Source organism: Ceratotherium simum, chromosome 23, assembly GCF_057802395.1.
Source record: "Ceratotherium simum simum isolate JZ-2026a chromosome 23, ASM5780239v1, whole genome shotgun sequence".
In the NCBI taxonomy this organism is placed as follows: domain Eukaryota; kingdom Metazoa; phylum Chordata; class Mammalia; order Perissodactyla; family Rhinocerotidae; genus Ceratotherium; species Ceratotherium simum.
In genome coordinates this window covers 5,727,476-5,742,983 of record NC_141922.1, presented here as the reverse complement: position 1 = coordinate 5,742,983, position 15,508 = coordinate 5,727,476, and the positions used below count along the sequence as shown (strand labels likewise).

The following is a 15,508-nucleotide window of genomic DNA, read 5'->3' as shown; positions in this document are numbered from 1 at the left end:
GAACTGCTCTAATGTGTTCAAGAAAATAAGCATTTGGTGAACTTGAGCAGTTTCTTATTGGTTACAAATTCCTTATGACGTATCTCAGAACTGATGGGGGCAAAATAGAAAACCACGACACTGCCTTTGGGGACCTCAGGCCTTCAGGGCCAAGCCCCGCCTCCTGCGTGTGGCACATGAGGCACTTCACAGCCTCACCTGGGCCAGCTGGCAGCATCCTCACACATCTGTCTTGGAGCTCACTGTTCCCAAAATCTCCTTCCCTTTCCCTCTTCTGTGCCTTGGACGCATCTGCATTCATCAAGGATTTACTGAGTGCGACTGTGTGCCCTCTCGGAGGGAAGCAGAGCCAAGACCTCTCTTTCCTCCAGGAACAGAGACCACACGGGGCCCAAGGATGGTCACTACTGGGCACGTCCTGAGTGTTGGGCACTGTTCTATCACTTCACTGGGTCAATTTTCTGGATTCTTACAATTTCTCCCCATTTTACAGATGAGGAAACTGAGGCCCAGGAGAGGTGGAGAAACTCACCCAGTCCACATGACAGGTTGGAGGAGAGCCAGGAATAGAGCCCAGAGAGCTCAGCTCCAGAGCTTGGCTGCAGAAGCTGATGACGGGCCAGAAGGGGCCCCAGGTGGGCACCACTCCACACGTGGGGCCTCCAGAGCAGGGCTTCTCCACCTTTTTGTCATTATAACCCCCTCGCCAGGTGCCCATTCAGACATTTTTTATCTAATTGCCCCATATGAAATTTTAATGCTACACTTTATACCTGCTTCTGTTGTATGAGCACATCTGTGTTTGATACATGAAGAGTAAGGGTTTTTGGCACCCTAAGAACCAATCGGCACCCATTGGGAATGCATGCCCCAGAGAGCCTGGGCTTTGGGGCTGGCCCACAGGGCTAAGCGTCACAGCTGGGGTCAGTCTCTTCATCCACACCTACAGGGATGGTGGTGATGCCTCCAGGGGGTCTGCAGGTCCACCAACTCAGTGGGATAATGTATGCAGAGCGCCTGACTCAGCTTCTTGCTCTTGGCTCAACCCAATGCATGCTTATTGAATGAAAAAATGCCACATTCTAGAAAGAGGACATGGGTGTGGTCAGACAGTGAGCTGCTGCTGTAGAGTGGAACATGTGAAGCCAGGGGTGAGACGGAAATACGAAGGGTACTAATGCCCCGTCTTGAGCATGGATGTTGCCCTGTGGCCAGCCCTGCATGCACTCTACACCCATCCCTACACGGCTAGAATACCTGCCCCAGGACCAGGAGGCCCTGTGTGGCACAGGCCCACTGGGCAGCACAGGCCCCACATCCTGATCTGAAGGTTGTCTTCACACCAGCTGGGAATCCCCAACTGTGGGCATGGAAGGCATCCAGACACCCTGCACCCCACAGGCTGCCAACTTAAGGTGGGAAGCTGGATTTGAGTCATTGTGGCCCCATTAGGGGACAATGGGGCTCTAGCTGGTGAGTTCTGAAAAGATAGAGCATTCAAATGCATACAACCTGGGCCAGCCCAGTGGTGCAAGTGGTTAAGTGTGCACGCTCTGCTGCGGCGGCCCGGGGTTCGCCAGTTCGGATCCCGGGCACACACCGACGCACTGCTTGGCAAGCCATGCTGTGGCGGCGTCCCATATAAAGTAGAGGAAGATGGGCACGGATGTTAGCCCAGGGCGTGTCTTCCTCAGCAAAAAAAAAAAAAAAAAAAGGAGGATTGGCAGATGTTAGCACAGGGCTGATTTTTCTTGCAAAAAAAAAAAAAAGCAAATGCATACAACCTGCCCCACATTCCTTCTGTAGGATCCTGAAGACAAGGCACAAAGCCATGCCCATAATAGATGGACGACGTCAGATTCAGTGTCAGAAAGTCCTGGGTTTAAATCACACCTAAAGCTCTTACCAATTGTATAACCTTAATCTAGGAAGCCCATGTATCTATCTTCTAGGTTTATTCATTCATTCATCTATTCCATTACTCATTCAAAACACACACATATACAAAAGCTATACAAAATACGCAAGTCACAAAGATAAAGTACTGTGTAACAAACACATATTCTATACACATGCTGGTAGGTGCATTGAAAATATTTTAAAAGATACACGAAATGCTATTAACAGTGGTTCCTTCTAGAGTGTGGGATGGGGGGACAAAGAGGGAATTTTCTCTTTATTTTGCAACATTCCATTCTGCATGATTCCTTTTACCATTGGCGTGGATCACATTCAAGCTAACGTCCACAGGCACATGTAGTACAGCAGCCTCTGTGAGAGGGCCCAGCTTAAATGAGAGGAGGCCTCTGTTCTTCTCTGCACCCTACGAGGTATGTGAGGAGCTATTTTCTGCCTCCCTCTCCCATACTCTTTCAGGCTGCACTTAAATAAGAGAAGGATTTGCCTAGGTGCACGAACAGGTAGGGATAATATTGCAAAACTTTATCAACCATATGGAATGTTATGAATTGAAGTGTGTACTCCCAAAATTCCTATGTTGAAGTCCTAACCCCCAGGATCTCAGAACATGACCTTATTTGGAAATAAGGGCACTATTAATGCAGATGTAATAGTTAAGATGAGGTCATACTGGAGTAGAGTGGGCCCCAAAGCCAATATGACTGGTGTCCTTATAAAAAGGGGACATTTGGACCCAGAGACATGTCCATAGGGGAAGGCCATGTGAAGAGGAAGGCAGAGATTGGGGTGATGCTTCTACAAGCCAAAACACGCCAAAGATTGCTGGCAAACCACGAGAAGCTAAAGAGAAGCCTGGAACAGATTCTCCCTCACAGCCCTCAGGATGAACCAGCTGTGCCGTGATCTTGGACTTCTGGCTTCTGGAATGGTGAGACAATACATTTCTGTTGTTTAAGCCACTTAGTTTGTGGTCCTTTGCCACCACAGCCCAAGCAAACTAACACACAGAGCACGAGCTGAACATTAGAATGGCCTAAAGCTAGAGCGTGGTTGGAGGGGGGGACCTACAGGGCCCCTGTCATACTAAATGCACCTTTCAAATTTCCAAATTATGGGCAGGTGGTCCCAGAAAAGAGCCTGGAGTGTGTGTGGTGGGACACTAGGGGCCTTGGGGGAGTAGCTATTGACCAGCTGCTAAGACAAATTGACATTTTTAACAACACATAAGGCCACACCAGGATAAGCCAACCAAACATCACCATGGTAACGGGCCCTGCCGGAATGCGGAGAAGATGAGTCTCAAATGAAAACTCACCGGTAGGCCCCTCAGTCCTTGGGGACCCTGTGGCCCTGTGGGTCCAATGTCACCCTGGAACAGAGAGAGGTCATGTTATCACAGAGTCACTGCAAGAAGATGATGGCAGCACAGTTTCAAATGCGGACCAAACTTCATCAAATTACCCAAGAGAACCAACAAACTGTGTCTAAAACGTTTCATCATTAATGACCAGTTATTCCAAATATGGACAAACTCACTTCATGTAGATGAGTAAACGCATGAACACCCTCGTTTGTGCACTTTTTTATTTACTTGCTTAGATATTTTCCACCTGGTCCCACAAGGATTTCAGGTAGCTCCATCTTGAACTAAGGGAAGCAACCAGAGAAGAGACGCTCTCTTGGAGTTCTGTTCCTGATTCACTGGACAGTCCCTTGGAACCATTCTTGCCTCAGTCACCACAGTGAGGAAAACACCACCCATGTGCACAGCACCTTCCAGTTTGCAAAGTGGTGGTGATTCACTACCACCACCTCCCATGGCCTTCCAAGCAGCCTCATGACATGGTATAATTCTCTCCATATTGGGAATGGAAAAAACAGAAGCTTGGGCATGCTCCTGCACAAAGTAGACTGTAAAAGACTCCAGAAAATGGAGCTTTAAAGTTGAGAGTCAGACAGTTGAGAAGGAGGGAGGAAAGAATTTGCCCCATGGTCTGGCATCCTGGGCTCCTGTCCCAGATGCACCTTGACCTGCTGGGTCAGCTGCCGGGGGACCTCCTTCCACACCTTTTGCTGTAAGTTGAAGTGAAACGGATGGCTACACCAGGATTTTCAAACTGCCCTTTAGGGCTTGAGAGGCGCCTTTGTGAGGCGGGGCAGGGGAGAGGCCCTGTCCTGGGTCTATGCAGATGCTCTTCGCTGCATGCAAGTGGTTCCACATGCTAGATTGATTTCGTAAAATAGATTCTGCAGCTAAGGAAAAACATGTGAACTAGATTGGACTCCTTCAAAGATCCTTCCCACTTCCATCACCTCATGACAGCAGACCAGCCTAGAACACAATATGCTTTTAGTGCATCAAGAGCCACGGAGAAGAGCACACTTCACCAGTGGTTAAAAGAAGGCCCTGCAGGATACAAAGGGGTAGCCATGGGGCCCCCTTGGACCTCAGGACCCTGTGCCCACGCTCCTGACCAAGCACGCACTCCCAGGCAGCCAAACCACATCCACACGTTAGACTGCCCTGCAGGACGTCATGTACAGTGGCCAGTCCCCCATGGGCATGCGGAGCTGGCAGATCCAGGATCTAGACTGCCTCCTTCTGCTTCTGACTCTCTGTGTGACCAGGAGTAAGTGTTTTGAGGTCTCTGGGTCTCAGGTTTTCTACAACTAGACTAAAAGATGACTTGCCCTGCCTTCATCCCAAGACCAAAATAAATGAGAGCAGGTGAGCAGTACAAAGTGCCACACAGCATGTGGTAAGGGTGGCTGTGATGGGTTCATGAGACTGCAGAACATTGGAGATGGAGAGATAGTCTGGGAGAGACTCTGAAATACTACTCAAGTCCGTCTAAGGCTGGATCCAACAGGTGCATCACTGATACCCAGACAAATCATGATTGATTCAGCAAAGCCTCCTTATCAACCATATGGCACAGCACCAACCTGTTAGGCTGGAAGCCCAGACCCCAGAGTCTCCTTAGGATCTAAGTAGGGCTCATGTGGCCCATGATGTTGCTGGCAGGTGAGATATAATTGTTCAATTTTGAGAATCTGGCTATGAGTGCCTTTGCAGTGGCACCAAACTCCCTGGCCCAGTTTCTGGGTGTCTCTTGGTCCTCCAGTGAAGCACATCTTACACTTTCTCCACACCCCCTCCTGCAGGCCCAGCCAGGCCCCACAGGACACCCAGACTTACGTCTTTTCCTGGTGACCCTTCCCGACCAGGAGGCCCCATGGCACCAGGCTCTCCCTAGAAGGGGGAAGCAGAAACAAAAGGCCTGCTGTTAGGGAGAAAGATGCAGAATGCCAGCTGCCTTGAGCCAGGTGTCTCTAAGCGTCTGGCATGGAAAAAGACCCAGGAGGACGGCCCACCAGAAAGCACCCCACTGAAGTGCAAGACTCCCTCTCCAGTCAGGGTCCTGGCCTGAGGTGGGGTCTGCAGTCCCTGAGCTATGCTGTGCTCTCTGTGCTGCAGGGGAACACCAGCTAAAGCGTCAGGCAAGCCTGCCCTGAATTCTGCCTCCTCACCTGCTGACCCATATGGCCCCTCCCATACCCAGCTTTCTCATCGTTATGTAGAGCATGGCAGAGGGTCTAACCAATGGACTCCTGAGGTCCCTTCCTTTGGGGGCGTTTAGAAGAGAGGGAAGAAGGTAAAGGATAAGAAAACAGGCATCTGGGATACACCGATGCTATCCACACATTAGCTCTGGGACTTTGGGAAAATCGCCCATCCTCCGGGCCTCAGCTGCGTAGCTCGTGCGAAGCACAGCCGACAGAGACCGCACCAGACTACAGGCTTATTTGGTCAAATCGGTTGTACATCAGTGTCTGGTCTCCAGAAGAAATGTCCAGAAAAACAAAACCAAGTTTGGGAGATGACGCTTCCAATTACACCCACATCTTCTCTCGGGTGACATGGTACCGTGCTGGCCGGCAGGGCCCAGGGGCCCTCTGACGAGAAGTGCCAGCCAAGCCCACCTGGGATGACGTCCATGAAGAGATGCACACTTACCCGCGGGCCAGGTGCACCAGAATCACCTGTGTGTCCCTTGAAGCCCTAGAAGAAAGAGGATGAAGTTATTCCACCAAAGAGCAGGCTGAGAAGGCAAGAAAGGGCAGGCACCCGGTGTGATGGTCCAGCTGAATCCTGACCCCTCCAGATGCTCTGGCTCGTCTGACTCCCTTCATTCGAGACCCACTGAAATGTGATGGACCCTGCTTTGCTCCAGGCCCTTGATGCCTGGTGACTGGGTGACGAGGCCCTTCCTCCCGGCTCAGTCTCCAGCAGGAGCTCATCTCACAAATGCCCCAGAGTGTTGGGGCATCACCCCAACGTGTCTCCTGAATTCCCTCTTCCTCTTCTTCCTGATCTTCCACCACTTAGCTTGCACATTCTGGGGCCGGTGCTCCCCTTGTAGACATTGCCTTCACCCTGAGTTAGGTCCTGGGGAGTCTTCTTTGTTCCCGCAGCCACGGCTGGTAGCACCCAACACCCAACACCCGTGAGCAGGGCCAGCCCTGCAACCTCATCCTAGGCCATGGTGCTGGGCTCTCCCTGTGCAGAATAGTAGCTTGGAGATGTGTTACCTGAAGCCACTATAGAGCGTCAAGCCCTGTGAGCAAAGAGGAAGCTGTTAGCAGAGCTGACACTATCGTGTCTAACGGATCAGCCTGATGGTACAATAATCCCCACTTCACACACGAGGAAGCTGAAGCTCAGAGAAATAAAACAGCTGCCCAAAGTCCCAGAGCTGGAAAGTATTCTGATTTGGATCCAGGCAGGTCTGTCCAGATCCGACACCCTCCTGTTTTCCACTGTTCTCCATGGTCTGTACTCGGGTTCTGCCCCTGACCGTCTGGAAGGGCATCTCTCCAGCCCGAGTGTCAGGGGACTGTCCCCACCTGCAGAGACTCAGGACATTCACAGGAGGTGGACTCTCCACCTGAGCAGCCCCTGCCTACCTTGCCACCATCAATGCACCATGACCCAAGGCTCAATGTCCTCTCCAAGCTACACATGCAGCTCCATTTGTGGTTCCCGTAACTGGCCCCACACTTTCACCCTTCCAGACCTTTGCACATGCTGTCTCCCTGGCATGTCCCTTGCCCATTGGGTACATTACAGGCCTTCCTCTCTACCAGCCTCCCATCCCGGATTCTGCCATCTCCATCACTCCTTCAACTGTCACTCTCCAGGACTCTCTTTGTGCCTTTGTCATTCTGTATCATCTCCTTACATCATCATTGCCAGAGTACCGCTCTGAGTCTCCTGCTAGAAGAGCCCTGGACAGCAGGTTCCCAGCCAGCGGCTGGCACAGAGTGATGAAGGTGGATGGGAACTGATGCCTGTGCATGCAGGTCAGAGTTTGGGGAGCACCTTGGGTGGCGTCTTGAATTTAATCTCAACTGTCTAACACAACCCCCCACAGACGAGGTCCGGTGCAGCATGGGCAACCGTTCCCTGCTCGTGAGTAGTTAGGAGGAGACCTGAATGAGGTCCTATCCCAGCTCCTCACTCCCTGAAGGGCAGGAAAGGAAGGGGGAGGAGAAATAATGGAGTAGGAGAGAAGAGAGGAAAATCCTGTCTGTGGAATCCTGACCACACACTGTGCTGCATCCATCGTATGTGCCTTCATTTCAGTGTAAGAAGCCCTGTGAGATAGGTTTTATTTTCTCCACTTTACAGATAAGAAACTTCAGGCTCCGGCCTGTCTATCACACAGATGGTAAGTGGTGGAGCCATGATTCAAATGTAGGTCTGTCTGACTGCACAGCACAACCTCTCCACTGGCACACTAACTCAAGGAGGTGGCAGTTTGTGGTCAAATAGGGCCAAGGCCAAATGTTGCTCCTGGCTGACTCCACCTGGCTCTTTTCTGACCCTATCTCTTGATTTTGTCTCCTGGTTTCAAAAAGCAAATGAAGACCCTCCTGGGGAGAAGACAGCCCTGGAGCCTGGCCGTGTGAAGAAGGCTACAGCCTAGACTTCCAGGGCGTCAGCCCTGGAAACATGTTCTCTACCTTCTCCTCCCACCCTTGGTGATGAGAACGTGTGACGTTACTCAGCCTCCAGGAGGGAGGCTCCGAGGGACTTCTCGAGCAGCAGGGTGGTGCCGTAGAAGGTGAAGCTCTTGCACTCTGGGAAACACATGGGATGAATGGGGTCAGGGGCCTGGCCGGGCAGGTTTCAGATCCCTGCTGAGCTCTGAGCTGAGGGACTGTGCATTTCATGTCTCCCCTCCGAGCCTCAGGGTCCTCATCCGTAACTGGGGAGATGGTCCCTGCCCTGTTATGTTGTGGTGAAGATGGATGAGATACTGCAGCCAGACACAGGCCTGTCCCCTGGTGAGCTTTCGTGAATTCCAGTGGCTGACGAGGAAGAGGAGGAGGAGGATGAAGTTATCTCAGACTTGAGTCCAGACTCAATCACAGTAACCCTGGAAAATTCATCTTATCCCTTGGAGTCCTAACCTCATCCTCTCTAAAATGAGGATAATAAAAATGCCTGCCTGACACAGCCTTGTGGGATCAATCTACGGGAAGGGGCTTCATATGCTGTTAAGTTAGATGGAGCAGGGCTGACTTTGGAGTCAGGCCTGGAAGTGAACCATGGCTCCCCGCTTTCCAGCTGTGGGGTCCTGGGTGCTTTACTTCTCCTCACTGGGACTCAGTTCCCACATCTGTAAACTGAGGGTAGAATTTACTTCTTCCAAGTTGCTGTAAGGATTGAATAAGAGATAAACAGTGTTCTCTACTGCACAGAACAGGCCAGTTCCATTTTCCTGGAAAGGAACGGGGCCTGCCTAGGTTCCAGCCACTTCCTCAAAGATGCCAGAATTCTAAATCCAGCCAGCTCAGAGGCAGGGACCCTGGGGTGCCCTCCTCCCATATAATCATGGGTAAAGCACCAACTGAGGGAGGCACTTGGCTTGGAATTTTACATGTTTAATCTTCTCCTTTAGTACTCACAACCACCCTACTGAAGTGGGAGCTATTCTGATCCCCATTTCATAGAAGAAGAAACAAAGGTTCAGAAAGGTCCCCTGACCAAGGTCACAAAGTTAATAAATGACAAAGTTAAGGCTGACCCCAGGTTTGTCTATGTCAAAGCCCATGCCACTCTGACTCACGCCATATCAGCCAGAGCCTTCTTTCACCTGAGAAGTCACTCTCCCTCCAATAAGCCAGGAACCACCTTAAATAAAACCAGTCCCTAATTCTGTGTTTTAACCTCCCATAGGAGGTGTTATTCTCCATTCTTAGATTTCTTCTCCTGGTGCAATCAGTTGAAAAGCAAGGAGATTTAGGGAGAGGAAAATTGATTTTTGGGTTTTATTTCCTTCTTATTAGATACTAGCCAGGTGAGTTATTGATTTTTTTTTTTACAGAAAAACACATTAAGGAAATAGAACTAGCATTTTGATCTCCTACTTCTTGCCAGATAATTGGATTTTAGGATTTTCATTAACATTTTTTTTCAAAAACAAATTTAAGGAATTGTGTAAACTGTTATAAATTATGAAGGAGTAAAACATTTAACCAAAAAAACCCAACAACCCCAAAATACATAGAGTTCATTTTTATAGAAAAAGTGTCTGTGTATGTTTATATGTATAATAGCTTGACAGCTAGATATAGATTTTGACATATAAATGTCAGAATTCATATATAGAAAAAAAGACTAGAATGTTAACAGAGCTTTACCTCTGTATTGTAGAATTATAATTAACTATTTTCTTCTCTGTCATATTATTTTTCTTATTCCTTTTCTTATTATTACCGTCATCATTTGTTATTGTTATGCAATGACAATGGGTTACTTTTATAATTGGGAAAAAAAAAACCTTAATGTGGAAAGTTGATCAAAGTTAAAATTAAGACTCATTTGTAGGTTCTATCATCCAGAGAAAGCCCATTAAAATTAATAAATAGGATAAGAACAGAGAAAACTTAGAACAACATGGTACAGATGGTTGCAATTTTGAAAATAAATGTTACAGCCATGGTGCATGAAAGAACTGAATTTATCACGTAGATGGGCCACTGTCTTAGACGAGAGGTGCTTCTGGAACCCACAGTCGGGTGGTCTCAGGGCCCCCTACCCCCCATGTCACAGCCGTGTGGCTGAAGGCTTTATTCTACCACGGACAACACGCACACACACACACACACACACACACAAACATCAGCACTTACGGGGGGACCGCGGGCTCCCTCTGGTCCTGGCAGACCCGGCTCTCCTGTTTTGCCCTGAAAGTAAAGGAGAAAAGGAGAGTTTGAGGACAACATTTTAAGAATCTTCCTATTCTTGGCTGCCTGGGCTTCATAGTTTATATTTCCACAAGCCAGTCTCTGCTCACCCTGCCAACTCGTTCCCCCGGCATTTTGGTCCCTTTCAGTCCATCCAAATCACCACCATGTATCCCACCCTATTATGTTCCTGGTTTTCCTGGGACAGTGTTGGCTGCATAGGTGTCATCTCTGGGGCAATTATTCAAAGTGCCCCTGTTCCTTCTCAGAAGTGTTCCGGTCTGGATGAGGAATTGTGTAGACATCCTCGTTATCAATGACTTTATACCTGTTTACAAAACCACTTCGAGGCAGCTATTAACTACTGCATGTTACAAATGGGGACACTGAGGCTCAAAGAAGTTATAGCTTCACCGAGTTAATAAGCAGCCAGACTGAATCCCAGCTGCGTGCGACACCCAGAAGGATGCTTTTCTCACCCCAGCAACTGCGACTACTGACAGGGAGGCTGCGGTTTATCTGTCCTTTTCCCCATTTCATCTTCTCTTAACTATCAAGAAGTTAGAGGAACACTTTTGCTATTTAAAATTCTTCACTACTAGCAGCTTGGTATTGCCCTGGAGAGAACCACACCATGAATAAAAGCCAATGTGAGAAGAGTGCTAAAGTTGAATAAAGTGGTCAGAGGTGGGGGAGAGTGCGGAGGAGCAGGGGAAAGTGGGTGAGAGGGCACGTCTGATTGATGTGGAGACGGGGCAGATGCTCGCTCTGCCTTCATCGTAACAGGACTGCATGCCCAGTACACAAAACTGACTGCCTCATTTTCACACCTTATAAACCTTGAGGTTTATCATCAGGAGGGATACAAGAGGGAAAGGAGCATCCTCAGATTTAGAGGAAAAATTACAGAGAAGAAGCGTGAGGCACAAAGCTCTGATTTCCAGGTTTGTTTGTTTCTTCCGTCTTAGCTTGCCCAAGTCTAGCTGTGTGATCTTGGGGTGTCATTTCCCTTCCTTGGATCCGTTTCTCCTTGTAAATTCAGGACAATATCCCCCACAGGTCTTTGTGATCAAGGGTATACGGGCCTAGCCTGGCTCCCACTCCATAGTCATGTGGGATGGCCATCACTGGCCCAAGCTACAAATAGAAAAATGGTAACAACCAGCCCCTGCTGAGGGTTTTCTATGTGCCAGACACAACTTCACACATTTATGTCAATGAGTCCTCACTGTAACTCATGAGGGAGGCACTATTGTTATCACTCAGGCAAAACACTGAGGCACAGTGATCTGTTCCAGGTTACACAGCTGGGCTTCTAATCCAGACATTTTGGCTCCAGAACCTCTGTACCTCATCCTACATTATAGTTAATCCTCAAATGCCTCTTAATAAAAATTATGCAACTCAAAAAGCTGCTTATCTATCTGTGTATCGATCTATCCATCCATCTATCCATCATCTATCTATCTATCCATCTATCTATCTACTGTCTGTCAATCCATCCATGTCCCTAAAGTACAAGAACTTGAAGGAATCAGTCAACGTGAAGAGTGACTCCTTAACACCGGGAACAAATGCTGCTGTTTCCCAGCCTCATCTCCCTGGCTCACCCAGGAGGGCACCTGCCGCTTTGTGGAACAGTCCTGCCTGGGCTGGAGGCTGCACACAGTACAGCCTTAGGAGGTGCTTCACACTTTGAGGTGTGGACGGCCCAGTGATCCTCAGTTAAAACAGGTTTGAGGTTGACAGATAGCCCAGCCTCCTGGTCCCCAGCAGGGGTGGGAGCAGAGATTGCAGGTGCATGCCTCCCAAATCCTTGGAGGGTCTCCAGTGAGACTGGGCCTGGGTGGCCCATTGGGATGGCTCCCTCCCTGCCTGCCTGCAGTGGCTTTCCTTCCCTCCTCACTCCACTTCCTCACCTCCTCAGTGCTTCTTGGCATCACTTCCCAAATACTGCACCTGCCTGCAAACCCTTGTCTCTAGGTCTGCTCTCAGGGGGGGCCCATTCCTGGGCCAGCTTCCTCCCCAGCAGCTCAGACTGATAAACGTCAGGATGGCCAAACACCGAGATTCCAGAATGAACCAACCGGTGAACCCTGGAATGCCCCTGGACGGGAGTCATTGACCCCACCTCTTCCAGGAGAACCAGCCTCCTGATGCCCTGACTTACGCTCTGCTTACCCAGCACAGGCCTGGTCTTACATCAGTCTATACCCAGTGCCTGGCACAGGCCTATCTGGAAAAGGCCTTCCATAAACAGACTGAACAAAAACCACTGGCCTCGGTTATCTTCTGCTATAAATGACAGCCTCTTGGGATAATACACCTTCTGCAGAAAAGCTGATTTCCCACCCTGCAGTTCTGAACTCTGAGGTCAGCCTCTAGGGTGTGAGTCCTGGATGCTTCCTTTACCAGCTGTGTGACCTTGGCCAGCCTACTTAACCTCTCTGTGCATTAGTTTTCTCATCTAGGGCGGTAATGATACCCACACCCCTCCATAGGGTTTTTCTGAGGATTACATTGAAAAATGTAAGGAAGTGCTCGGTACCCCTGGCCCTAGGTCTGCATGCGGTAGCTGTCAGCCATGGCACTGATATCTATCCTTTTCTCTCCAGTCCCATATTCTCAGCCTGGCTAGCTGCCATTTGCCCACGACAGGCAGCTCTGCTGGGCATCAGCCTTCAATGGCTTAGAGGAGCTTTTTACTTCGCTCGCTGCTGTAAGCGCTTTCTTTACCTATCAGCAGGGAACTCTGGTTTCAGCATCCGGCAAACAGTGTAAGATGATAGAGAAGGTGCTTCCGGCAAGTTGCATAAGATGCAGAATGAGTCATAATAGTTTATGACCAAACAAATTAAATGGAACATAAACCTCGCTGTAGAAACTTTTATGTAATTCCACAGAGTGGCTCTAAAGACTCCGAAGTTCTGACCTCATCCGGAGTTGGAATTAGGGCAGTTGGAGAAAGTAACTTCCTAAAATAATTAACAGTTAGATGAGCCTGATGCGTTTAACAAATGTCTCACCTCATTTGCTTCTGCAGCAATTCTGGCAAGTTGATACTATTATTCTAATTCTATTTGAAAAGAAGGTGAAGCTTGGACATGAGTTCTGACTCACTTCAGGTCACAGAGCCAGTATGGGGTGGAGCCAGCATCTGAAACCAGTTTCCTTCTTTCTTTTTTTAAAAGGAATCTGGAAGGCTGACTATTCAAAAATTACATACCATATTTATAAAATAGTCAAATGAGATCACTATACTTATTGTCATGATGCACGTTTTTAAGAGAATTGGGGTATTGGGTATGACACTCTGAAGCCAGTTTCTTCTTCTCTGGTTGTGGTTGCAATTTTGGTATAAAATATTTTTATTGGATCATTATATTTTAAATTTAATTTCATCAATAAGTAATACATGCACATGGCTCCCAAAATTTAAAAGATAACAATAAAATAACATACTATGGAGTATAAATTTGCCTTCCCATCCCTATGTTACTTCCGCTCAGGATCTCCCTCCCCTGGGTGGTAACTACTTGTATCGGTGCTTTGGGAGTCTTGCAGAGTTCCTTTATGTAAACAACAGAAAAAATATATGTAGACCCACTGGTACACGAAATAGGGCAGGCTAAACACATTGCTCTGTCCCTTTGCTTTTTTACTTAACAAAATATCCTGGCGAAGCCCCATGTCAGTACGAGAGACTGTCACCCCTCTTCCTAACACCCGCCTGGCACCTGCTGGGTCAGTCCGTCCTGTCATTAACCAGGCTCCTAGTGGTGGGCATTTGGAGAACACAGGTTTCTAAGCCCCGGATGCCGCCTTCCACACTCCCCTCGATCCTGAGGCTGTGGAAGGGATTCATGAAGACAAAAGTCCTGCCAATTACTGAAGAATCATTGTCATCATGGAGCCCTGACCCCAATCAGGAGGAACTGACCAATCTAAGCAAGGACAACTTTGGGGTCATAGATACGGGTCCGTAGAAATCCCTGAATTTTTCCAACCAGCAGCTACTAGGGCCACAGAGACGTCCTCCTGAGCATCTGGCCATCTCACTGTGTGTCCCGGGCAGCTGTCATCAAAGAAAAAACAAAACCAACAACTCCACGCCAAAGCTGAAGAAAGGGCCAACTCATATCCCTGGAGCTGGCAGGTATAGCTCAGGTTTTCAGTGGGTGTAACCCGCTTTTCAGGTATCAGATCTCTACTCCAGCCATGCTTACCCGCCCCAGTTCCCCTCCCATATCAATAACATTGAAGCTACATGGGGCAGGAAAAATAATGCAGAACAGAGCCCAGGCTCAGGTTCTGATTCCGTCACCAGCCCATCCTGTGACTTTGGGCCCATCATTTCACCTGAGACTCAGTTTCCTGAGCTGTAAAATGGGGACAGTAGCATTGACCTTGCAGGGTTGTTGGGAGAAGGAAAGGAAGTATGCATCGAAAATAACTCTCACTGTGCCCGGTTCACAGTAGCTCCTGGACACACAGTAGTTGTTGAGAAATTAACAATTTGGCGCATAAAATGATAAGAAATTTAGCATTGCTTACCGGCTCTCCAGGGGGACCCGGTTTCCCATCTCTGCCCTCTTTGCCTTCTTCTCCCTGCAAGAGAAACTCAAATTGGTTATCTGGCTGAAGATGCTAAGAGAGAAGGATGGACAGACCGGTTTCAGCCTGTCTTTTTGCCCAGTGCACAGCTACATTCACACTTCGCAGTGAAGGGGCATTTCGACACACAGAATTGGTTGGATTTCCTGGTTCATCCCCAACACCAAGGTTCTGGCTTGGATCTCTGATCCGCAGTGCCTGGCATATAGTGGAAAAGCCATAAATCGCAATAGCATCATTATTATTGCCATTGATCAAAAGAAACCCCTACTGGACATTTTCATGAAGTCAAACTTGGACAATAGATAGGGCCTCGTATCTGGATAGAATGGGGGGTGAGGAGGGGAGGATGCCCGTGCTAGTGAAAATGAGGAGGACACTGAATGACGTGCAGGAGAGCACCTGGCACGGCTCCTGGAACACACGAGGGGCTCGGAGAATGACAGCAAGGATTTTGTCTGGGGTATAGAAAGGCTACGAACATTTCACATTTCTTTCCATGAAATCAGGCTATGATCCCCGCCCCTGCCATTCCCACCCCCTACTAGCCAACCTCCTGCTCTAGACACAGCACTATAAGCCTCATGTACATCTAAGAGGTCATTGTTCTTCAGATAACTCTGAAGATGGGAAAGACAGCTCTGCACAATGATTATGACATCACACAGACCCAGGTTCTGGGGAAAGCAAGCAACAAGACAGAAGGAAAACTGAGTCA

At 48.7% G+C, this 15,508-nt stretch overlaps 1 protein-coding gene across 2 annotated transcripts in view; it reads right to left on the bottom strand.

The window, feature by feature from the left end:
* COL22A1 (collagen type XXII alpha 1 chain) overlaps positions 1–15,508 on the bottom strand; it is a 263,198-nt gene that overhangs the window by 20,201 nt on the left and 227,489 nt on the right. For both annotated transcript variants that reach the window (XM_004431045.3, XM_087447112.1), the window contains exons 50-54: positions 14,731–14,784; positions 10,123–10,176; positions 5,939–5,983; positions 5,120–5,173; positions 3,236–3,289 (exon numbers count right to left, since the gene is read on the bottom strand). In XM_004431045.3, the coding sequence (XP_004431102.2) occupies positions 3,236–3,289; positions 5,120–5,173; positions 5,939–5,983; positions 10,123–10,176; positions 14,731–14,784 (261 nt within the window). The remainder of the gene's footprint in view (positions 1–3,235; positions 3,290–5,119; positions 5,174–5,938; positions 5,984–10,122; positions 10,177–14,730; positions 14,785–15,508) is intronic.